A 26440-nucleotide genomic window follows, 5' to 3' on the forward strand; every position below is an offset into this window, starting at 1 on the left:
TTGAAAGGGGTTTTGTTGAAATATATTTAATTGAACAGTATGTCCAAACAATCTTCTGTTACTAGTTTAATTGGTGGTCTAGTTTGGGCGGGTACATAGGCCCAACCCCAACTGTTATCAAGCTTTTAGAAAGTAGCCATTTTCTTGCTTTACCATTCTGTGACTCTTCCTGCCTATGGAATCCATCTCTGGGGTTGATTGAAAGTTAATTTGTTTGTGCATTCACTCTCGACACTCACACAAAGCTGTCTCCAGCCCCTGTAGTGCATCTGGAGCCAGGTCAGGGAACAGCAGGGCCTTGTGCACTAGAGACTTTCCTTTGAAGTTTGCCTACTTCAAAGGCAGAAACTGGTATACATACTGAAGCTGTGACACCGTAACTTCAGAATACTTCAGGACTAAATCTCATCCAGAAATTCTGCCAAAAAGAATATATGGATGCTGTAGGATGAACTGACACTCTGCTGGTTGCTTTGTTTTGGTGGCCTGCTGCTTGCTGCTTCTGTCTTGGGCAGTGAAAGTACTGGACTTTGCTTTCTCTATCCTGCTTCCAAGGTTCTCCAAGGGCTTGTGTACTTGCATCCTGTTAAGAAGTCACAGGGCCATCAAATAATTAATTTGCAACCTCTGAACTGCTCTGTTGGGATTTCTGACTTGCCAAGTGGTACCAATTCCATTTCCTCTGCCCTTGGAGGTGGCTTTGCTGCTAAGAACCAAGATAATCCAATTTTTCAATGCAGCACTGCGGTGGGGTTGAAAAATCAACGCATCACTGCTGTGCGGCCAAAGAATCGACGCAGCGAGTGCAGTGCATTTGAAAGATCACTGCAACGAGGGTCCCGAGCACTGCATCACAGATGTTCATGGCGCATGTTCAGACTCCGACACATGCCTTGATGTGCGGCTGAAGAGATTGACGCATCACCCGTTTTGCAGCTGTGAAATTCACTTAGCGCCTGTTCTGCCACATCAACACAGCGTGCCTGGCTTTTTGACGCATTGTCCCTGGGTGCCAAGTTCTTCATCGACATTGTCTCATAGAAAGGAACGAGGCCTCGTGTCCAGTTAGCGATGCATCAACTCCCCTCACAGTAAGGAACCAAAGCATCACCTCCCCTGACAGTAAGGCACTGACACATCACCTCCCCTGCACTGCAGTAAGGAACCAAGGCATCACCTCCCCTAACAGTAAGGAACTGATGCATCACCTCCCTTGGGAGTTAGAAACTGACGCATCACTTAGCTTTTTCGGTGCCTCACCTCCCCAGCGCCTGTTTTTATCTTTGATTTTGATGTATCCCAGGTACTTTGTGCTAAAAGTAATGCATCCATACATTTCTATCAACTGAACAGCTTTTAACTTTTAAAAGTGATATCTTTACTTGTGCATGTTGGATTTTTGTTGTTTTTGTCTTATTTTATTCAGATAAAAATTGGTTATGTTTCTAAATGGTGTGGTTTCCATTTGGAGTGTTCTCACTGTGTGTGTATTTACAAATGCTTTACACATTGCCTCTGAGATAAGCCTCACTGCTTGTGCCTAGCTACCAAGGGGGTGAGCAGGGGTTATCTTAGCTTTGTGACTCTCTTACCCTGACTAGAATAAGGGTCCCTACTAGGACAGGGTGCAAACCTCTTCCAACTAGAGACCTCCATTTCAAACACCCAAGTTTTGGATTAGGGCTATCTGGGTACCTTTAGCACCTCCTCCAAGAGTCCAGGACTGGAGAGGCACCACTTAGAGGGTCAGGCTGGGTTCAGGTGTGAGTTCAAGATAGTTGGAGCATATTCTTTCTCTGAGACTCTAATCAGGAGGCCAGCCAACTATCCATTTGAGTGATAACAGCAAAAAAATGATGGACGGAATGCTGACAATGCAAACATTCTCCCCCAGTCAAAAGATCTGGGTTAAATCCATTGTTCTTTTGCCCACTACAGCACCCCAGTTTGGACCCAGCCATATGCAAATCAGTCTTCACCCTGTGCCTCATGAGAGCAGTCCAGACCGAGCTGCCAGGCCAGGTCCTCCCTGGACTGGAAACAAGCATCCTGGGACCGGTTTCAGGGTATGTCACCCTTCTTCAGCCAAGCTAGCTTGAATCCAATGGCACAGTGAGCAAGGGACTAAAGAATGTATCTCCGTGCGCGTCACTTCAAATTTACTGTTTTGTTGAGGTTCAAGGTATCGCTATCCTTGTCGCACTGTGTCTGTCAGTGCCTTATGTAATCTGAGAATCTGTGATAAGTATATCACAAAGGACGCGTTAGTTTTACATGAAACACGAGGGTTTCTTCACCGTTAGTGAATCGTTTCAATGCCACAGGTATAGTTGCCATCAGAGATAGGCGTTTCAATATAGTCAAAAATTTCAATTCCAAATTTCAGCGATATATTTTTTATTTTGCATTCTTTGTCATTTGGTATGATCAATCCATTAGCATTTAATCCTTTTAAGCATTACATCATGCCCAATGCATTTCGGGTATAACCCTTCTTCGGGGGCCTGTATGAAATGAAAACATGCAGGACCTTAGCAGTCAGCGAAAACAAACCATGATATGTTCAAAACATAATATATTCAAAACATCATTCTGCTACACTAAGTCATTGCTGAGTTAAATTTGAAAGTATTGCAGTGGTTAAAATAAAATGAAACAAGCTCCGTTTAACCCTGTTCAGGCTATTGGTGTACACATCGTCGGATTCAAAGTCAAGCTTTCAACATAACGTTGATCAAGATCGCGGAGGTAATCTACATAAGCGGAATTACGTGAAACATTCGGCTTGCTAGATACAAATGCAAATAAAGTTCTCTACTGTGGCGTCTTGCGATATTTACTTACTGATGCAGTAGTGCGGGTGACTCGCGGTTAGCAACACGCCGGGTAGGAAAGGTTTTACAAATGGACCAATCAGCGGGGATATTATAACTAAGACTCGCGATCACGTGGTGTACGCGGTCGCGAGAGGTGTAGGTTTTACGCGCTTAAAAAACGTCCAAAGGACTGCAGGCGCTACGATATCAATAAACATTGCCGGAGAGGCAATGTGATGTTAAAATATTATCTATTGCATATGTGGATGAAAAGTTGGTCGTGAAGACCTGACGGTTATAAGTTACATGGATGGTGATTGGACAGTAGGTAGATCACGTGATCATAGTCTCGTAAACACACCGGAATGACAACAAAACGATCAGGAATTTGTACAAATAAAACCTACTCAATGGGAGGTTCCTATACATAGTGTAAAAATATATACATGGTGTGAAAATATATGAATGGATAATATTCCATGTGGGTGAAAGTAAAAGAAATGTCTGCCAACAGCAAATGATGTTCAATTTTACCAATAAAACATGAATGAATATACACAAACAATATATACATAGTATAAAGACTATTTGGTAGCCGTGCAAATATATCATGCTTATGTCATTACAATTAGTGGTGGGTTCATAGTGAATCGTTCTTGGACATTCTGGTAAAGAAATGGAGGACCGAATTTTCCTCAAAGATCAAGGTTGTGTCTGCAATTCATAGAAAACATGCTAGTTCAATTCTGTCATTGAGCCCCGATGGTTGAAGGGCATTGAGTTTTTTGATCCAACGGAATTCGGATTGTAGACGTTGTTTAACAGGGTCCATGTCGCAGCGTTGTGGTAATATCTCCAGTATGGTGAATTTAAGTTGCGCTATTTGGTGATTATTTTCCAGCCAATGTGTGGCTACCACTGATTTAGTGTTCTTTGTGCGAATGTTGCTTTTATGTTCTGATATTCTAACTTTTAGCTTCCTTTCTGTTTGTCCGATGTATATTTTTCCACATGGACATTTGATAGAATAGATGAGGTTTTTTGAATCGCACGTGCCATTGTATTGGAGGTTGATGGGATAACCTTTCGTGGGATGTGTGAACTTATTGCCGGTCATGACGTTGTTGCAGTGTGTGCAGTTAAAACATTTCGACATACCTTTGAATGGAAGTTTTTCAGTTTTGCTGGATGTAAGTATTTCTTTCAGATTTCTTGATCTTTTGAACGCAAAGGTCAAACGTTCACTGTACATGTTGATTAGATCTGGTTCATCTTTTATAAGCTTCCAATGATGGTTAATTATTTTCTTGATTTTGTTGGCTGCCGTTGAATATTTTAATACACAAACAGTCTTGGTTTGATTTTCAGTTTGAACTGATGGTGTTAACAAGTTTTCTCTGGATAATTTTTGCACTTTTTTCTGCGAAATGTCTAGAATCTCTTTTGGATATCCTCGTGTTAAATACTGCTCTTCTTGTTCTTTCCAAATTTGTTCTAGCTCTTGCACATCAGAGGTTATTCTTTTCAGGCGAATAAATTGGGATGTAGGCAAATGTTTTTTTAATGTTTCCGGATGGAAGCTTTGAAACAATAAGCTGGAATTCCGATCAGTGGTTTTCTTATGGACTTTAGTTTGTATTTGTTGATTACATAAAGTGATTTGTACATCAAGAAATGAGATTGACTCCCCGTCTATAGTGTGTGTGAACTTGATTCTTGGGTTCACCTGATTCAGTGCGGTGATATTATCAAGTAACAATTCTCTTTCACCTTTCCAAATGAGGAATGAATCGTCGATGTATCTTTTGAAGATTACTAGGTTGTTTGACCAGTTCTCATTCTCAAGGATGTTCTCATGCTCAAATTTCGACATAAACAAATTGGCGTATGAGGGGGCCCCCCCAAAACCCATTGAGGTTCCATTGCATTGGTTGTAGTATTTGTTGTCCCATTCAAAGTAGCTATGATAAAGTGCAAAATGCATCAGTTCAATGAGAAACACTTTGTTAGCTTCACAGTCTTCATCACGGAGAAGATTCCATTCAAATGCATCTAAGCCCTCATTATGAGGGATTGAAGTGTATAATGACACTACGTCAATAGTACATAGCCAATATTTTTCATTCGCTTGAAGTTGTATCATTCTGAGCATGTTCAGGAAAGCTGTAGTGTCCTTGATATATGTCTTGCTTGTTTGTACAATCGGCTGTAAGTAACAATCAATGTATTTTCCAATACTGTCTGAAATTGACCCACAGGCTGATACGATGGGTCTGAAGGGAGGTTTTTCCATGCACTTATGAACTTTAGGTAACATGTAAAGTTTTGGTCTACGTGGATGTTTGGTTTCCAAAAATTTCATTGTTTTCTCATCAATCCATTTCATTTCAATGGCGCGCTCCAGGATTTGTGTGAGTGTCATTTGATATTCCTCTGTTGGATCCTTTTCTAAAGAGATATATGTGTTGATGTCATTTACATGTTGGTTAACACTATCTTTGTAAAAGGAAGTGTCCATAATTATCAATGCTCCTCCTTTGTCAGCTCTCTGGAAGGTTAACTCTGGATCTCTAGATACCGACATGATTGTGCTCATTTCTGCTTTAGACAGGTTATTTTTCGTGTTTTTATTGAAATTGATTTTCTGTATGTCAGAGACGATTGATCTTTCAAAAATTTCGATGGTCTTGTGCGTATATGGAGCACAAAAGGTGCTTTTAGGTTTGAAAATTGTTGTACTCAGTGGCAACAACCAGAGAATTATCCAGAGAAAACTTGTTAACACCATCAGTTCAAACTGAAAATCAAACCAAGACTGTTTGTGTATTAAAATATTCAACGGCAGCCAACAAAATCAAGAAAATAATTAACCATCATTGGAAGCTTATAAAAGATGAACCAGATCTAATCAACATGTACAGTGAACGTTTGACCTTTGCGTTCAAGAGATCAAAGATCAAGAAATCTGAAAGAAATACTTACATCCAGCAAAACTGAAAAACTTCCATTCAAAGGTATGTCGAAATGTTTTAACTGCACACACTGCAACAACGTCATGACCGGCAATAAGTTCACACATCCCACGAAAGGTTATCCCATCAACCTCCAATACAATGGCACTTGCGATTCAAAAAACCTCATCTATGCTATCAAATGTCCATTGGAAAAATATACATCGGACAAACAGAAAGGAAGCTAAAAGTTAGAATATCAGAACATAAAAGCAACATTCGCACAAAGAACACTAAATCAGTGGTAGCCACACATTGGCTGGAAAATAATCACCAAATAGCGCAACTTAAATTCACCATACTGGAGATATTACCACAACGCTGCGACATGGACCCTGTTAAACAACGTCTACAATCCGAATTCCGTTGGATCAAAAAACTCAATGCCCTTCAACCATCGGGGCTCAATGACAGAATTGAACTAGCATGTTTTCTATGAATTGCAGACACAACCTTGATCTTTGAGGAAAATTCGGTCCTCCATTTCTTTACCAGAATGTCCAAGAACGATTCACTATGAACCCACCACTAATTGTAATGACATAAGCATGATATATTTGCACTGCTACCAAATAGTCTTTATACTATGTATATATTGTTTTTGTATATTCATTCATGTTTTATTGGTAAAATTGAACATCATCTGCTGTTGGCAGACATTTCTTTTACTTTCACCCACATGGAATATTATCCATTCATATATTTTCACACCATGTATATATTTTTACACTATGTATAGGAACCTCCCATTGAGTAGGTTTTATTTGTACAAATTCCTGATCGTTTTGTTGTCATTCCGGCGTGTTTACGAGACTATGATCACGTGATCTACCTACTGTCCAATCACCATCCATGTAACTTATAACCGTCAGGTCTTCACGACCAACTTTTCATCCACATATGCAATAGATAATATTTTAACATCACATTGCCTCTCCGGCAATGTTTATTGATATCGTAGCGCCTGCAGTCCTTTGGACGTTTTTTAAGCGCGTAAAACCTACACCTCTCGCGACCGCGTACACCACGTGATCGCGAGTCTTAGTTATAATATCCCCGCTGATTGGTCCATTTGTAAAACCTTTCCTACCCGGCGTGTTGCTAACCGCGAGTCACCCGCACTACTGCATCAGTAAGTAAATATCGCAAGACGCCACAGTAGAGAACTTTATTTGCATTTGTATCTAGCAAGCCGAATGTTTCACGTAATTCCGCTTATGTAGATTACCTCCGCGATCTTGATCAACGTTATGTTGAAAGCTTGACTTTGAATCCGACGATGTGTACACCAATAGCCTGAACAGGGTTAAACGGAGCTTGTTTCATTTTATTTTAACCACTGCAATACTTTCAAATTTAACTCAGCAATGACTTAGTGTAGCAGAATGATGTTTTGAATATATTATGTTTTGAACATATCATGGTTTGTTTTCGCTGACTGCTAAGGTCCTGCATGTTTTCATTTCATACAGGCCCCCGAAGAAGGGTTATACCCGAAATGCATTGGGCATGATGTAATGCTTAAAAGGATTAAATGCTAATGGATTGATCATACCAAATGACAAAGAATGCAAAATAAAAAATATATCGCTGAAATTTGGAATTGAAATTTTTGACTATATTGAAACGCCTATCTCTGATGGCAACTATACCTGTGGCATTGAAACGATTCACTAACGGTGAAGAAACCCTCGTGTTTCATGTAAAACTAACGCGTCCTTTGTGATATACTTATCACAGATTCTCAGACAGTGAGCAAGGGACCCACATCTGGGCATACCCATCCCACTTAGGGCAAAAAGTGTTACAGAAACCAAATGATAGACGGAATGCTGACAATGTAAACATTCTCCCCCAGTCAAAAGATCTGGGTTAAATCCATAGTTATTTTGCCCACTACGCCACCGCAGTTTGGACCCAGCCATATGCAAATGACCCTGTGCCTCATGGGAATAGTCCAGACCGAACTGCCAGGCCATGTTCTCCCTGGACCGGAAACAAGCATCCTGGGACCGGTTTCAGGGTATGTCACCCTTCTCTAGCCAGGCTAGCTTGAATCCAGTGGCACAGTGAGCAAGGGACCCATGGCTGGGCATACCCATCCCACTTAGGGTGATAAGTGTTACAACAAACAAATGATGGACGGAATGCTGACAATGCAAACATTGTCCCCCAGTCAAAAGATATAGGTTAAATCTATCGTGCTTTTGCACAGGTCTAACAAAGATAGTTTTCAATCTAACTCTATAGATGTCTTCTTTATTAGTCATTGGTCATTTTGCAAATAAGAATCTATGTACAAGGACTACATTTCCCATATTACACTGGTTGTGCTTTATCTGGCAGTGTACATGGAATGTCATTTCAATTTATAGCAAAATAACTAATTATTAGCTTACATCATCATCATAATTATAATTAATGTTTAAAAAAAATTAAAAGATTCATTTATGCATACTAAAAAATAAAAGTTTTGATTTGGATATGATGTGTCAATTGCTGAAACCCCTGACAGAGCCACTGGCTGTGGAGTAGATTTAAATGAAAATGGTTCCATTGCAGATGGTGATGCTTTAGTACTGGGTCCCACTATTGCTGCAGCCCTCTGTCTCCTGCTGCCACTTTTTGTCTTTGGTCCAAGTCCTAAGGAGGTAGATACTCCTTTGTGAGATATCACAAAGGCCACAATGATTGAAGAAGCTGGCATTGTGTTAACCATGGAAAGGAGGCTTAGTACAGCGAGAACACATATTTTGATTAGTTCCTTCTCAGTGGGAACCTGTAGAATGTATCTGTTTGTCTTAATTTGAAGTTTTAACTATGCAAACTTTGTTAGTTAGTCAGAACACTTGCCCAATCCACCTTTGCAGGTAGACATATATTTTCCTTCTCTTGAGATCCAATGCTCCCTATATCTCTGCTCAGAGACTTACTTTCTAGAGTAAGTGCATTTCTCCATTTTTGATTGAACTCTCATTTGGTTCTATTTCAAATTCTATGCCTTCTAAAGAAATAACATACGCTTGGTAGTGCTTTGAACTGCCCTTTGCTTCACCTACTTTAGAGTAAATGTATGCAGTGCGTGAAAAACATGCAGTGGGTAGCTAGTTTGCGTGTTGTATACACTGAAGTGCCCTATATCGCTTGTATTCAGCCATTTATAGGTCAGACAGTTTTCTATATGCTATATACATTTAGTAGGTAAATAGGTAATTTTAAACTTATAGCGGATGTTTATTATATTTTTCACAGGTGTAGTTCACAATAAAACAGTGACACGCTCTGAAATTGAAATAATCGTGGACACCTTATTTTCATCTTAGAGACTATCAGGTACTATCATCTAATCCATTTTAGAGACAAATCAATACATTTAAGTCCCTGAGTAACTAGTAAAAAGTAACAGTGTAACTTATCCTGTTTTTTAGCCTGAACAAGGATTAAAGGCCAACAGAAATACTAATAGTCCAGCCCTTGCTTGATGACACCTGCGTTGTGAAATTGTCCTCTTATTCATAAATCATAGGTATGTAATGAGAGATTTATAGGACAAATTTATACCCATGGCTAGTTGAATTTGTATTTGCTAATGGGACTCTCTCTCTCTACCTGGTCTATTAGATCTTGCGTTGGTGGCATTAACACAAACATCCTCTCATGAAATAGGAACAGTTATCTGTTACAACCGTACAACGTAGGTGGTGTGGGTTACTTCGGAATCAGTCTCTGTGCTACCATATGCACGTAAACATAATTAGGAACACCTACTTGTCAATAGTCCCTTTGAGGCCATTACTAATAAACCCATACCCATTAAAGATAATCCATTGCAGATGGTGATGCTTTAGTACTGGGTCCCACTATTGCTGCAGCCCTCTGTCTCCTGCTGCCACTTTTTGTCTTTGGTCCAAGTCCTAAGGAGGTAGATACTCCTTTGTGAGATATCACAAAGGCCACAATGATGGAAGTAGCTGGCATTGTGTTAACCATGGAAAGGAGGCTTAGTACAGCGAGAACACAGATTTTGATTAGTTCATACTCAGTGGGAACCTGTAGAATGTATCTGTTTGTCTTAATTTGAAGTTTTAACTATGCAAACTTTGTTAGTTAGTCAGAACACTTGCCCAATCCACCTTTGCAGGTAGACATATATTTTCCTTCTCTTGAGATCCAATGCTCCCTATATCTCTGCTCAGAGACTTACTTTCTAGAGCAAGTGTATTTCTCCATTTTTGATTGAACTCTCATTTGGTTCTATTTCAAATTCTATGCCTTCTAAAGAAATAACATACGCTTGGTAGTGCTTTGAACTGCCCTTTGCTTCACCTACTTTAGAGTAAATGTGCTACCATATGCACGTAAACATAATTAGGAACACCTACTTGTCAATAGTCCCTTTGAGGCCATTACTAATAAACCCATACCCATTAAAGATAATCCATTGCAGATGGTGATGCTTTAGTACTGGGTCCCACTATTGCTGCAGCCCTCTGTCTCCTGCTGCCACTTTTTGTCTTTGGTCCAAGTCCTAAGGAGGTAGATACTCCTTTGTGAGATATCACAAAGGCCACAATGATGGAAGTAGCTGGCATTGTGTTAACCATGGAAAGGAGGCTTAGTACAGCGAGAACACAGATTTTGATTAGTTCATACTCAGTGGGAACCTGTAGAATGTATCTGTTTGTCTAATAAACCCATACCCATTAAAGATAATCCTATGCATAGTATTTTTGAACTAAACTTGGACCCAAATGCATAGATTAAAGATACAACTGTGTAGTTTGTGGATTGGTTATAATTGGGAAGCCTTGTGTCTCTATTCCATGTCCTGTACTAGGCTATCTTCATGTTATGGATCTTTGAAACAGTGATGGCTTAAAAATAATGATCTGCCTATATATTATGAATTAGTGAGGATGTCACTCACAAAAGCCTTAGTACTAATAGAAGGTTCTTTGCAAACATTAAAAGTTCTATATATTTTTTATTGTTGATAATGTGTATATAGATTATTTATGAATTGTAATTAAGTAGTATAGTAGGATATGTGATGTAATGTAACTTTGGATTGTAAATAGGCGATGTAATGTGTATATAATGTGTAAATTTGTATATAGATAGAATGTATTTTGAAAAAGTAATGAGAAATACCCATACCGATATCATTCAGAGTTAATGACCAAACCGCACCCTGTTGGTTTGTTAATTGTCGAGGTCAATAATGAAGTACAGTGTGTAGAGATGTAAAAGCAAAAAACAATCCATTTGACGCTGAAGATGTACAGAAACAGCAGTTAATTAAGTGACACTATTTTCTATTTTATAGCAATCATTGATACTGAATATATACAGAATTCCTGAGGAAGGCTATGCCGAAACGCGTTGAAGGAAATTTTTCTGTATATAGCTATGGACAAAAATGTTGTATCTAATGAATTTTGTATTCTGTAAATGTAAATAAGAATTGATAATCTGCACTAAAAAATATAAGATATAAAGAAAAAACAAAGAAAAAAAGTATTCAATAAAGCAAAATTTGATTAGAAATAATAGTGTCGGTCAAATTACATTAGACATAATTATGCGTCTACAGGATGTGTACAAATATGCACAAAACCCGGTGCAAATTTTGCCTTTTTCCAAAAAACGATTTTTTCCTTGCCAGGGTTTATCCTTTTAGGCAGGGGCCCCATAATTTTCCTAAAAGCTGGCATTGTGTTAACCATGGAAAGGAGGCTTAGTACAGAGAGAACACAGATTTTGATTAGTTCATACTCAGTGGGAACCTGTAGAATGTATCTGTTTGTCTTAATTTGAAGTTTTAACTATGCAAACTTTGTTAGTTAGTCAGAACACTTGCCCAATCCACCTTTGCAGGTAGACGTATCTTTTCCTTCTCTTGAGATCCAATGCTCCCTATATCTCTGCTCAGAGACTTACTTTCTAGAGCAAGTGCATTTCTCCTTTTTTTGACTGGAACTCTCATTTGGTTCTATTTCAAATTCTATGCCTTCTAAAGCCTATTGCTTATGAATCCCCCATCTATAGTTGCAACTGTAAATTATCATACAATATTGTCCATAAGAGTAGCTGAATCCTCATGTATTTAACTTCTATTTTAAATACTGAACATTGTTTTGCCTACTTGCCTTGTTGATCTACTACTGTTCTGTAATCAGGTGATTATTGATTGAATTTACTGATTTGAGATTGTAACTTTACTAATTTATAATAAACCTTTATGGTGCCCAAATATTCTCCTCTCTGTCCTTGCTCTGGGGCAAGACATGCTTCACCGTGATGGAAATGTTGAAATTGATGATTGTAAACTTCAGTTTGAGACCAAGTCCATCCAAGTAAGAGTAGCACAGACCAGAGAATGTGCCTAATTTGCACAGTACAAATACCACCCTTATCTTCCAACCACTATCTCTTGCCTCAGCACCATCTTTCACTCCACCCCCATCAGAGTGGGGTTTACTGTTTCGTAATCAGTACAGTGAAAAGTCAGGTTTCTTGTAAGGTGTTCTGGATAATAACATCTGACTGACGCCATACACAACAACAAAATAATTAGATACACATTTGTGTACAATTATCCATCAAAGGCATAAGACCGAAACCTGGGGATTATGTTTTGTCTTCCTAAAGAAGTTTTGTTTATCTTTTTAGTGCAAGCTGGTTCTGGATTTACACTGAAGATGAGACATTTGATCCTCACCTGCACTTACCTGTATGTTTTCAGCGATCTAAGAAATCCTGTGGTAAGGTGTTGTTATTCTTACACAGTGATTATTTGTGAATAAACTAATCATTCAAAATGTAAATCTGGCCACAATCATTCACCACATTGTCCACAAGGGAGTCCTGGTGAACTTCTCTCGCTTCCAAGTGTCCATTCTCAAACCCAGGTCCTCCTTGCTCTCTCCTTCCTCATTCTTACAAAAAAAAAGCTAAGTGCATGATCTTTAATTAAAACAAGGGGAATAAATGTGTCATAGCAGGCTTCTAGGATAGGGAAGATGTCCACTAAGCACAAAATTGGCCTGCTGTCACTCATGCCTACCTCTTGAAGAGAGGAACCATTCAAGCTTGAAGCTCCTCCTCAAAAACTCACAATATGTCCTCAGCAGTCCACATCCATCAGGCACACTTGAGTACGTACTGGCCTGTTAATTGTTGATCAGCCAAACACATTTAGTGCAGATGCCATCATGGACTTTTACTTAAAATTCTTTGCTTTATTTACTTCTGGCTTAGTTCACATTCCCAAGCTGGTGTTGATTTACTAATCCCGTCAGTTAACAAGATCATCAGAGAGCTCATGGTAAAAACCACTGGGGATGGAATTGCCTTAATTCACCAGAAAAAAATGAATTGGCTAAAAGGTGAACCACCGCAAGTACACTTTCTTTAAATCTCTGCTGCTTACTCGGAAACACACCTATGACTGTGTGATTCATTTCAATACCATATTCCATCGTCACAGAGCCCATACAAACCTTCATCAGATAGCTTACTGAATACCTAGCAGAACCTTTGTCATATTTCCAAAATATGTACTAAGGGGGCTTTAATTCCAACTGGAACATATGTTGCAGCAGAAGCAATAAACAGGGTTTTTCTCTTCTAGCAGTGAGCCCATATGAGTAGCTGTAGTCAGATTCTATACTTCACCCACAGAAGCGATGGCCCTCTAATGGATCTTTCTTCGTCATAGTGAGGGATGAGAATTCAGGATGTCCCGCTGCCAGCCACCCAGTGAGCACCAATAATTGGCAGCCAACTCACAAATTGGAGATCAGGTTCAAATATACTACTCTCAAAACCATGCTATAAAAATGGAGCATTGCAACTGGCGGACCCAACCTCCAAAAGAAGTTCACTCTGACAAGACTCATACAAACCAGTAGCTCTGCTGTGGCTACACAAAACAAGAGGAAAAGAATCTGATTTTCTGAAAATAATCTATGACTTTCTCTATCTTGTATTTAGAAATCAAATAATTGCAAGCACAATTTCTGTAGAGAGAACATTAAGTCACAATAAAAGACTCAGACAAATTGAAATAATTTGGTTATTGTATTAAAGATACAAAATCAATGCATATAAGTAATATTTTAGGAAGCTCTGTCATAAATCTAACAGCACGTAGTATAAAACCACACATTTTGTCACAGTAAGTCTATTTCTAAATAAAAGAATACATAAAGAGGATGGTTTAGAATTATTAATTCCTGCCACCAACAAAGGCAGGAGGATGGTTCACAAGGGATCAAGTTCAAGTCAACTAGGGATTGGAGCATAAATCAGGAAATTTCAAGTCTGGTCTCTCACCAGACAGCTACAAATCATCCAGCAGGCAAGTTCATCAGCAAGGGGAAAAATCAAGGGGTATGGAAGAGAAAGTCTGGCAGGCAAGCTGGAGGCATGGAAAGTAAAGGAGTAGCCTCCCTTCTCCTTCGAAAGTCACTTTTTATACTCCATAGTGTTTTTTATGACATCAGTAGTTATCATTCGATAGTCTGAACATCATGTGCCATTCTTCCATTCTCCAGGTACAAATTGATACTCCAGCATACTTTGCCTTGCTCATCATGAGAACCGATTGTCCATTCTGTTCTCACAGGTTTGTTGACAAAGAGCTTATTTACTTTGTTGCTCTTCATGGATATAATCCAAAGGTCAGGTTCCCATCAATTCACATACACAGAGAAATACTGAAAGTGTCTCTTGTCGCTTAAAGAATGTTGCATGTACGGAACAAATAAAGCAACATTCGAGGCAGCGTATCAAAGGTCCATTACATCAGACTATGAAATAATGAAGCCTAAGGAAAAGTAATTCAAATGCATTTCTTATGTAAAATAAACTCCCAATTAAGTTCAAGCGTAACGAAATAAATCAAACATATAATATATATGAGCATATTTGTAAAGAATTCATCTTCTATTAAGGCCCACTACCACGATTTCAAAAAGTAGCTACAAGTACACTATTTCTAAAAATCCTTAAATTAAAATTGTTTCTATGGTAATAGGATCTTTATAATGTTAAACACTTATACTGAAAGTTTCAGTCATATAACATTTGCATGTCTCCGATCGAGAAACCTTCTCAGATAATGATAAGCTCAGGCAGAGATCTGCCGAGCTCTGACTGGCTGCCAACACTTCAATCAGGAAGTGTTGGCAGCGTAAGCATCATTTATCGTGAATCCCGAACACCGCATGCCATTACAACGTGGTCTGTACAATGAACGGATTGTTACAACGCATGCCATTACTTCGCAAGTGGGAACAACGACTTGCTCTAGGGGACAGAAGGTGTTGGATTTAAAATCCAACACCTTTCCTACTTTTGCATGGACTGGAGTTGGAATAGTAAATTATACTATTCCAACATCCAGCGCCTCCCCTAGAGCAAGTCTTTGTTCCGACTTGGGGAGTAATGGCATGCGTTGTTACAACGTGTTCGTTGTAATGACCGCATTATAATTGCATGTGTTAAAAAGCATTAGCGGTAACAAGGCATATTCGTTGGCAGCCTTCTTGGACTCGCTTTCTGCCAAGTCCCAAAACAAAATGCAAATAAGAAAAGGGTACAGGGTATAACCACTTAGCTTTGGTCCTGGGGTCACACAGTGACCCTGACTGGGCAAAAAAGCATTGTTTCACTGTGAAATTTGCAAATCTTTGTGAATATTGGCATGATTTTTTTTAAAAAGCAATGGTGGTCTCTCACGAGATAATTGTAGCCCTTGGTGGGCCAGATCCGAAGGAGACGCAGAGTTTGTGTGAAAAATGCGGGGTTGCATGGGGCACCCCTGCAAGGACTTAATAATACCCCAGGGAACACCACCTCCCCGGGGCTATTGCAATCTTAAGCAGGGGCCCGCTCAGATCCCTCCAGGCCCCGGGGACAATGACCTCACCGAGGCTATAAGCAGAAAATGACAGCTCCCAGCAAACAAAAGCAAACACTCCACTCCCAGCAAACAGGAGCTGTCAAACCACTCCCACTCACTGGAAGCTGAGTGGAGATGAAAGTATTGCTCTCACACACAGTTATCTGCATTTCCCGCTTTTCCCTGTGTGCAAGAGCAATGCAGGGAGCTGGCTTGTCTGGGACCATGGGGGCCTTGAGTCTCAAGCCACATGCACATTGGATGCTCTGGTTGGGCCAGGGCACCCAGGGAGACGTGGATGGGCTTCCTGGTGCCAAAATAGGCCCATTGAATAGTGGCTGGGCCCCGGGGGATAGGTCACCCCTTGCCCCCCCCCCCCCTCCCCGTTTTCTTTGGTAGTATGCAAAGGTCTGCCCGACTTTTCCCACGTTGATGGACAGCTTACCAAAAGGCCCCTGAGGGCGTTTCCAGCTGATTTTGGTGAAGTGTTATTGATGCAGAGGAATATGAGGAAATCTCCACCAAATAAAGAAGCTCTTACTTCATTTTGTCAAGAGAAAGTACACCTGTTTGGTGGAGATCCACCTCTTTGTAGTCTCTTTGTCTTATCTTGTTGAGGATTCATGTTATCACAGATTTATGGATGAAGACGCTTGAGGAAAAATCACATTATCAAAATTACATGAACACAAGGTCACTGGAGACATTACCCTGTGGTCCTTTACACAGCTGCAGTGCAGAATATGCACAAGACATTTACCCAGCAATGTACCACTTTCAGTTTTTTTTTTTTTTTTTAACATTTTATTTTTGTTGTTGCTATCACATGTTATACATTTGGCATCAATCATTCTGGAGAGCAGCGTCAACATTCAGCTGTCTACGAGTAACAGAGCAACTTTTTATTTTTTCCCCCCCCAACATAAAACTTGCTACTTCACGGGTTGCATTGATGGAGCTCGCATTGTATGCTATTGCATCATTGGTGTGTATACATTCGTTCATCAGCCCTAAAGCCAGTCTCTAATAACACCATTCACTCTTCTAGGCCTGTCCCCCAGTTCCCGGGGTCATTCTGTGTCTCGGGGTCCTCCTCCTCCCCCTTCATTGCACCAGATCCTCCTCGTCCCCTGAGCTATCCCCCTCCTCCTCTTCAGGCAAAGGTTCACAAATGTCCCCCCTGTATGTGTTCCATGGTATCCAAATTCTATTCCATTTACGTGGATTATGTCTCTGCTGATATACTGCCCTCTCTGTCACCATGAGCATGTCCATATTTCTGCACCACTGCGCTAGTGTCGGTGCCTCTAGTGCTCCCCAATTTTTCGCGATATCTCGCTTCGCCATCATTACTCCAATGACCACCCACCCCTTTGCATTCATTGTTAAATCTGTTGGGCCCCATACATTCAGGAGACAAATTCTGGGGTCAGGCGTGAACGGGTTCTGGAGGGCTTGACCGATCGTGCGTGTGACACGCCTCCAGTAATCCTGTATGATTGGGCAAGTCCATATAGTGTGGAACAGTGTACCCTCCTCCCCACATTCCCTCAGGCAATACGGGTGTTCTGCTCTGTGTATTTTGTATAGTGTAGTGCGTGTGTAGTAGACCCTATGCAGTACTTTGAGTTGGACCAGCCTGAATCGGGTGGAGATGCCCGCCTCTCTGGGCGACGCCAGGGCTGCGTTCCATTCTTCCTCACTCAGGTCTCCTACCTCATCCACCCAGTATCCCTTCAGCCTTTCAAGGGGATCCGGTAAGTTGTTCATCAGTTTGCGGTAAGTGAGGGAGGTTGCACTGGATTCCATGTAGTCCGTAAGCAATCGGTCCTCTAGCGGGGCCGATTCCGGAAGCGTCACCCCTGGCTCTAATACCGACAAGAGCGCGTGTCTAATCTGTATGTACCTATATGTTTCGGTCACTTCTAGGTTATATTGCTCCCTCAGGGTTGCAAAGGAGAGCACTCCATCCCTTGTCCATAGGTCGCCCACCGTAGAGATCCCAATGGTATCCCATTGGTCAAACCCTTTTGAGCTGCGCAGGCTGCCGAGGGCTTTGGCGTCCCACAGTGGCGTACGGTTAGTGATCACCCCCTCCCACGCCAGCCGTCTTTGCGCCTTGTGCCAGATGGCTACTGTGTGTTTGGTAGGTCCCACCAACCTTCTCACTAGTCCTTTGTCGTAGAGTGGTGCCAGAAGGGTGGATGTGCCCAGCTGGTGCCTATCCGCCTCATATGCCGGATCGTCATGTGCCGCGTGGACCCATTGGTTGATCACCTTGAGGTGAGCTGCCCAGTAGTACAATTCGAGGTTAGGGAGGGCTATTCCCCCACTGTACCAGTCTCTGGTTAATTTCAATTGCGCCACCCTCGCCGGTTTGTCACCCCACAGGAGGCTGGATAATTGCGCCGCCACTTGGCGGAAGAGCGATGCGGGGACCATCGCCGGCGTGTTTTCCAGGATATAAAGGAAGCGTGGCAGCGCCATCATCTTGAAGAGCGCTGCTCTACCTAATAGTGTTAAGGGGAGATTTTTCCAGTGACGCACATCCGCTTTTAGCCTGTCCAGCTGGGGCTTGAGATTCAGGTCAACAAAGGTTGAGTGGTCCTTCGTGATCCATATCCCTAGGTATTTAAAGGATAGGCGTTCTATGAGCAATTGGCAATCTTCAGGCAACGCTGGCAGGTCGCCCTGCACCATGAAGATTATGGACTTGGACCAGTTAAGTTTATACCCTGAGGCTGTACCGTGGGTTTCGCACAGTGCCAGTAGGACCGGGATGCCGTTCGTGAGGTCCATGAGGTAGACGAGCATGTCGTCGGCGTATAGTGAGACTCTATCTTCCCAACCGCCTCCCCAATTTACGCCTTTCAGCAGGTGGGTGGTTCTAATAACTGTGGCCAGGGGCTCTAGCACGAGGGCGAACAGTAGCGGCGAGAGTGGGCACCCCTGTCTCGTGCCCCGCGCCAGCGAAAACTCCCGAGATACGTGTCCATTTGCGGTTACCCTCGCCACGGGCTCGGTATACAGTAGTCTGACCCATGATATGAACACCGGGCCAATACCCATGTGTTCCAGGACCGCAAAAAGATAGCGCCACTCCACCATGTCAAACGCCATTTTGGCATCTAGTGACAGTACCGCCGCTGGTTCCTCTAACCGCGGGGCTCTGGCCAGTACCCCGTGCAGCCGTCTCAGGTTCAGCGCCGTACTCCGGTGCGGCATGAAGCCCGACTGGTCCGGGTGTGTCAAATGCGTCAGGTGAGGCAGGAGCCTGGTGGCCAATAGTTTCGCCAGGATTTTATTCTCGGCGTTAAGGAGGGAGATCGGGCGGTACGATCCGCAGTCCTCAGGGGGCTTGCCGGGCTTGGGTATCGCGACTATCGTGGCCGTGCGTTGGTCAGGGGGCAGTCGACCCTTTTCCCGACACTCCTGGAACATATCAAGCAATGGTATGGATAACGTTTCGGACATACGTTTGTACCATTCTATCGGCACACCATTGGGGCCTAGTGCTTTCCCCGGGTGCAGTGCTGTTATGGCTAACTGTATTTCCTCCGCTGTCAGGTCGGATTCAAGCTCGTCTCGTTGGTCGGGGGTGAGAGTGCGGATCGGTACTCCTATAAGCGAGCTCTCCGCCATCTCCCGCGTGACCTCATACTCAGGGGTGTACACGTGTTGGAAGTGGTCTGCCAGGAGTTCCACTATTGTTGCCGGGCTAGAATGCAACTCCCCATTAGGGTCTTTCAGCTGGAGTATGGCCCTCTGACCTCCCCGCGCTTTCTCCAACCATGCCAGGAGCTTCCCTGCTTTGTCGCCCATGTCGTACACCCTACTCACAGTTGCTGACATATGTTCCCTTACTCTGTGGCGCAGAAAGTCGGTATGGCGCTGCTGGGCCAATCGGAGCGCGTGTTGTGTGTCCCCAGTCGGGTTCCCTTCGTGGTCCCGTGTTGCCTTGTCAAGTTGTCCCTCCAGACCTATCAGTTCCTGACGCCGTGTGCGCTTGTACTGCGCTATCACCGAGATCGCCTGTCCGCGGAATACCGTCTTATAGGCCTCCCAGAGGACCATAGGCGATTCCACTGAACCTACATTTTCGTCGAGATATGATCGTGTACTTCTCTTTAAGGCCTTGGCGATGCCGGGCTCTCCGAGGTACCCCGGGTAGATAGGGAAGATACGCCTACGGGTTCTTTCCGGACTGGAGAGAGTCAGTGTTAGCGGGGAGTGATCGGAGACCCCTCTCGGTCTAATCTGAGAGTCAGTGAATGTGAGGGGACTCCCTTCCAATGTCATTAGATAATCAATCCACGACAGGCTGTCGTGAACTGCCGAGTAGTATGTGTATTGCCGGTCTACTGGGTGGAGTCGCCTCCATATGTCCACTAAACCCTGTGCCTCCATGAAGTCCTGCAATTTGGAGTGTGCCTGTGTTTGTGTACGCGTTGGGTGTCTATCTAGGGAGTCTTGAGCCACTGCATTAAAATCCCCGCCCAGCACAAGGGCCCCCTCTGGAAGGTCTAGTAGGAATCTACCTAGTTCCGTGAATGCTATAGTGTGTAGTGCCGGCGGGATGTATACTGATACTATGTTAAGTGGTTTTCCCTCCCATTGTCCATGTACCGCTGCGAATCGGCCCTGTGTGTCCATTGCAACTGATTGGAGTATAAACCTGGACGAGCGGTGAATCAATATCCCGGTGCCCCGGGACCCCTTCGTGAACTCTGAGTGGGCCACCATGCTATAGCCCTTCCTGTCCAGGGCCCTTGTGGCCGTGCCTGTGAGGTGTGTTTCTTGCAGTAGGACCAGGTCGGGATTTAGTCTTTTTATACTTTGCAGAACCAGCCCTCGCTTAATCTTGTCTCCCAGACCTCTCACGTTCCAGGACATAAGGCTCAGCAGCGATTCCCGCCCTACATCAGTGCCCTCCCCCATCGTGTTCGTGTATGCGGACTGAGAAATCATGCGCCAGGAGGACCAGGAGGTCCGTGTAGTGACTCTGCGTGCAGCATCCAGACCTTAGCATTCTGTGCCCATGCGCCCCTTCGTAGCAATTTTGACCCCGTATAGAAATTAAAAACCATAACCCCATCCTACCCCCAACTCCCCCCCTCCCTGCCCCCCTGCTCAACGGACTTACAACTGCCCGCCCCCCCAACTCAGCAGAGTGCTTGAACCCAACCCATAACATAGTACTTGCTCGCTGGGGTGAAGGATTCTCCGAGGTCGGCGGCCCCCTCCTTGGCCGCGGAGGCCCTCAGCCCAGTGTCCAGGGCGGCATTCTCAGGCCGCGGCAATTACAGTTCAAATGTACAGTATCCGGGGATCACTGTTCTTCGTCATCGCCCTCCTCCTGAGTTTCTTGCAGTGGCGAGAGTGGCTCCGCCTCGGCACCATTTGATTGCAGGCCTTGCTGTGATCCACCATTACGGTTTTTGGTTTGTCTGTTGGAGCGACGGGGGAGGCCTGTCGTCCGCCAACCCTCCAGCCAATCTTGTGCCACCTCCGGGGTGTCAAAAAACCAAGTCTTATTGTCGGCTACTACCCGAAGTTTTGCTGGGAAGAGCATTGAATAAGGGATCTCTCTGGCTCTTAGTTCTTTTTTGACCTCGAAAAAAGTTCTCCTTCTCCTCGCGACCTCCGCCGTGTAGTCTGGAAAAAATGCTAGCGTGGCGTTTTGAATTTTAATGGGAGGTGAGGTTCTTGCCGCCTGTAATATGGCATCTCGGTCTCTAAAATTAAAGAGTCGGGCTATAATCGGCCTGGGGTTAGCACCCGTTTGTCGGCGCCCTCCAGGAACTCTGTGCGCCCTCTCCACTGTGAAAAAATTTGAGAGTCCCTTAGGTTGTAGGTGCTGTTTGATTAAGTTCTCCACATATAGGTCCATTGACCTCGTGTCTTCCGATTCTGGCACACCAATTATACGGATGTTGTTCCGTCTCGAGCGTCCTTCCTGGTCATCAAGCTTTTCTCTCAGCTCCCTATTCTCTTTCGAAAGACGATCCATGTTAGTCTGTAGCTCCGATACATCTTCCATCAAGGCTTTTGTCACGATTTCCATCGTGTTCACTTTCTCCGTCATTTTGTGGAAGTCTGCCCGAATCAGCGTGATTTCGGCTGAGATTGACCCCACTGTGGCCTGCACCTGTGTGAGGGCCCGCATGACATCGTCCAGGGTAGCCTTCTTGCTCCCCGTCGCCTCCACTGTCTTGCCCACCTGTGTCCTGGCATCTGGCGGGGGTGTGGTGGGCTTCTCGTATGCGAATCGGTCGAGGCGGGACTGCGTCGTGTTGTTCTTCAGCCCCTTTCCAGCCATTTTGTTCGTGGATCCGTGCCTCTAACTCTCCTCCGGGGCAGCCCCTCGTCACACCAGTTTCCCGGACTCACACAGCGCGCAGTCCACTCTCAGTCGTGACCCTCAGGGCCCCGGTATGGCACCTCCGGCTCACCTCCGGCCTTGTTACGTGGCGGCGTGGGGCCCCTCTGTTCAGCTATACGCGAGGCCGCTGGACTGCACTCTGCCCAATCTCGTGGTATCGACTGGTCGCGGGCCGCGGAGATGCCCCCTCAATAGCTGCTGTGCCGAGAGCGGTCTTGTTAATCCACAGTCTTTTTCCCCTGCCGCTGTTGCAGTGTTTACCCCTCTCCCAGTCACCTCGGCCCCTGCCCGGGGGTAGTATTCCACTTAGTGTCTCAAAAGGGCCCCTGTGCCCGCTTGTGATTGTATTGCGCTCCTACACAGGGGGGGGGGTCTGTGAGCCGTGTAGCGCTGTATCAGGCGGTGCTCCGCTGTGTAACGACGGTATCTACTTGACCTCAGCGCTGCCTGCGCCAGTTCTGTGTGTATGCCTTTGTCTTTGCCCCCTGTCGCAGCTGCCGGGGAGAGGGCGTCACGCTTAGGTGTATAATGGCCCTCGTGTCCTCTCGTGCGTGCAGTATGCCGGAGCCGTGGGTCGCTGTTTCGGGTGGCTTGTTGTCGCGTAGCGACGGTACCTGCTTTCCCTCGGCGATGTCAGCACCAGATCTGTTGTGCATGGGGACCCGGCCGGGTCCTCAAGATGGCGGGCACCGTTTCAGGTTCCTCCCCTCCGCACGTCCGTGCCTGATTCCTCCGGTCGCCTGATCCGTCTTCCGTCACTCAGCGCGGGGGCCCCCGGGGTCCCGCTCGGGGCTTTGGATGCCTGGACAGTTCTGCAAGATGTCGGGGATTCTTCCTCTCCGTAGGTGTCGCGGGCGGGCGCTTCCGGTGGCCCTCCGCCCAGACCGGCTCACTTCCTGCCGGCTCTTCGTCCAGGCCAGTGTCCGGCTCGGGAACCCCTCCGGGGCCTGCTCGGGGTCAGTGATATCTCGGCTCCCCGTTCACGGATTTTCTTTCCGCTTGGCCGTACCTCTGCCGCCCGGTCCTGGGCGTCAGTACCTGCCCGCTTGGGACATAATTGTCTCGGATAGCTAGTCGGATTTCGTTGGAGGCCGCTTCAGCCGCGGAGCTCTCCCTCTAGGCAGCCACCATCATCGGCTGCTGGCCACGCCCCCCTCAGTTTTTTTTTGTTGGTTTTTTTTTACCATTTTTTTATTAGCATTTGATCTTAAGGACAATTACGCAAGTACATATACAGTAGGTATCCTGGGCATTTGCCCGGGGAAGTTAGTAAATGTGTGGTACATGCCGTGGCTTCCTGCGCATTTACATAGGTGTTGCATTTAAAGTGTGTCAGATCGCTACATCATTTATAATACATATTACAGATCGCATATTGACATGAATGATCTAGCCCATAACAACCCAGAATATGTCCTTGGTCACTATCAAAGTAGACATTACTGTATCTCAGACATATTGCGTTGACTCGTGGCTCAACTAACTATTTAAACAATAACAGAATTATACAGAACCTTCGGAAGCCATTGGTGGTAGCGGTAAGATACAATAGTATTTCAACATTTAGACGGACTTGTGCAATTAGTAACATCTGTTCCCCCTGTCCGCTTCCAGATAGGTGTGGCCCCACTAGTTTCTGAGTAGGGGGGGATGTCGTAAGGGTCTCTATTACAAAATCCATTATCGGGCAACATAGATCTTACATAACCCAATTGATTAGGCATGAAATCGAAGGGTGCACCAACTTCATCCCACTGCTAACCCACAAGATGGGAATGCAGCCAGAGTATGAGGCTTTACTCCTGGGGTACCCACCCCCACTCCGATATTCAATCTGCTCATCCATTAGCCACGGCCATCATCAGACAATGGGGGAGTCTCCGATGACTGCCCCTGCTGGGAAGTGGTCACTATCCGCTGCAGGTCTACTGTTCAAAAGGGGGTGGTGATGGACAGAGTATCTGAATTAAGCAGAGCACTCCTACCCAGTCAAAGGATCAGGGCTTGATCCATCACCGTTTTTGAGCTCACTGCACCATTCCAGTTCAGAACCTGGCTACATGCAAATTAGTCTGACCGTGGCCCAGTGCATCATGGGAACACGACAGACCAAACTACCAAGCCAATTCTTTACTGGAAAGGAAACAAGCTTCCGGGGACCGGTTTCTGGCATTACAGCCGTCTTCGGCCCGGCTTGCTTGAATCCTGATGGTGCAGTGAGCAAGGGACTCACATCTGAGCATACCATTCCACACTTGTGGTGGCCAAAACGATTCAAAAGGGGGTGGTGATGGACAGAGTATCTGAATTAAGCAGAACACTCCTACCCAGTCAAAGGATCAGGGCTTGATCCATCACCGTTTTTTAGCTCACTGCACCATCCCAGTTCAGAACCTGGATACATGCAAATTAGTCTGACCCTGGCCCAGTGCATCATGGGAACAGGGCAGACCAAACTACCAAGCCAATTCTTTACTGGAAAGGAAACAAGCTTCCGGGGACCGGTTTCTGGCATTACAGCCGTCTTCGGCCCAGCTTGCTTGAATCCTGATGGTGCAGTGAGCAAGGGACTCACATCTGAGCATACCCTTCCACACTTGTGGTGGCCAAAACGATTCAAAAGGGGGTGGTGATGGACAGAGTATCTGAATTAAGCAGAACACTCCTACCCAGTCAAAGGATCAGGGATTGATCCATCACCGTTTTTTAGCTCACTGCACCATCCCAGTTCAGAACCTGGCTACATGCAAATTAGTCTGCCCCTGGCCCAGTGCATCATGGGAACAGGGCAGACCAAACTACCAAGCCAATTCTTTACTGGAAAGGAAACAAGCTTCCGGGGACCGGTTCCTGCCATTACAGCCGTCTTCGGCCCGGCTTGCTTGAATCCTGATGGTTCAGTGAGCAAGGGACTCACATCTGAGCATACCCTTCCACACTTGTGGTGGCCAAAACGATTCAAAAGGGGGTGGTGATGGACAGAGTATCTGAATTAAGCAGAACACTCCTACCCAGTCAAAGGATCAGGGCTTGATCCATCACCGTTTTTTAGCTCACTGCACCATCCCAGTTCAGAACCTGGCTACATGCAAATTAGTCTGACCCTGGCCCAGTGCATCATGGGAACAGGGCAGACCAAACTACCAAGCCAATTCTTTACTGGAAAGGAAACAAGCTTCCGGGGACCAGTTTCTGGCATTACAGCCGTCTTCGGCCCGGCTTGCTTGAAAAGGAGTGGAAGGGTATGCTCAGACATGAGTCCCTTGCTCACTGCACCATCAGGATTCAAGCAAGCCGGGCCGAAGACGGCTGTAGTGCCAGAAACCGGTCCCCGGAAGCTTGTTTCCTTTCCAGTAAAGAATTGGCTTGGTAGTTTGGTCTGCCCTGTTCCCATGATGCACTGGGCCAGGGACAGACTAATTTGCATATAGCCAGGTTCTGAACTAGGATTCAAGCAGGTCTACTGTGTCTCCACTCGGCTGTTCAGTCACCTCTAGTCTCTCTAGCATAACACTCCAAGTCTCCAAGTCTCGATCAGCATTTTCATCTGTGCAAACAGAACGCAGGTGGAGTTCACACATGTCCACCTTCCATTTTCCCAAACAAGTGGGGCTACAGACTGTTTACAGTGTATAGCGATATGTCGCCTCACCAATCCCAGTGAAGCAAATTTGCACTTCATATGGGTCTTTGATTTGGAAGGTGGTAAAACTCCTAAAAGGCAGTGCTTGATCGACATCTTGATTGGGAGTCTTGTCATGTCTCGCAACAATTCCAGGATCGGCATCCAGTAAGGGCAGAGGTGAGGACAGTCCTAAGTCAAATGCGTGAAATGAGCTGGCTCTGCTCAGCATTGAGGACATGTCGATGCTCGCGATAATCGGACGAGGGTCAGGTGCGTACGGTGCAGGTAATAAAACTGGGTGAGTTTAAAACGAGCATTGCTGGCCACTTCCTGTATCTTCTTGACCGCCCTTTTCCACTCTTCTTCCGTTAGAGGTGTTGGCAAGTCCGCCAACCACCTAATCTGGATCCTCGATACATCTACCCTGCAGTCCGCCTTCAGGGCTTTATACAGCCAAGAGATCAATCCCATGAAGGAGCCCAGGTCTATGATCATCATCAGGGTGTGGGACTCCACGAGTTCCTCAGGGAAAGTGGTCCATATTTCACACGGTGTGTGTTAGTTGAGCGTACTGTAGAAAGTGACCCTCGGGACATGATAACATTCTCTCATGTCTGTAAAGGAGAGAAAAGTTCCATTAAAATATAGGTCACCTGCTGTTACACAGCCGCCATCAAACCATCTAGTCAGATCCAGCAC

At 44.8% G+C, this 26440-nt stretch overlaps 1 protein-coding gene across 4 annotated transcripts in view; it reads left to right on the top strand.

Annotated features, from left to right (window-relative positions):
* LOC144773555 (ecto-ADP-ribosyltransferase 5-like) overlaps positions 1-26440 on the top strand; it is a 99561-nt gene that overhangs the window by 47183 nt on the left and 25938 nt on the right. For 3 of the 4 annotated variants that reach the window (XR_013600006.1, XM_078658651.1, XM_078658653.1), the window contains exon 2: positions 12500-12591. Coding sequence is in view for 3 of the 4 variants with exons in the window: in XM_078658651.1 (XP_078514777.1) it covers positions 12529-12591 (63 nt within the window). In the remaining variant the exon portion in view is untranslated. Of the gene's footprint in view, positions 1-9140; positions 9161-9255; positions 9354-12499; positions 12592-26440 lie in introns of those variants that run through there. The other variant, XM_078658652.1, reaches the window with a different exon arrangement.

The sequence above is a fragment of the Lissotriton helveticus genome, chromosome 8, assembly GCF_964261635.1.
Source record: "Lissotriton helveticus chromosome 8, aLisHel1.1, whole genome shotgun sequence".
Lineage (NCBI taxonomy): Eukaryota > Metazoa > Chordata > Amphibia > Caudata > Salamandridae > Lissotriton > Lissotriton helveticus.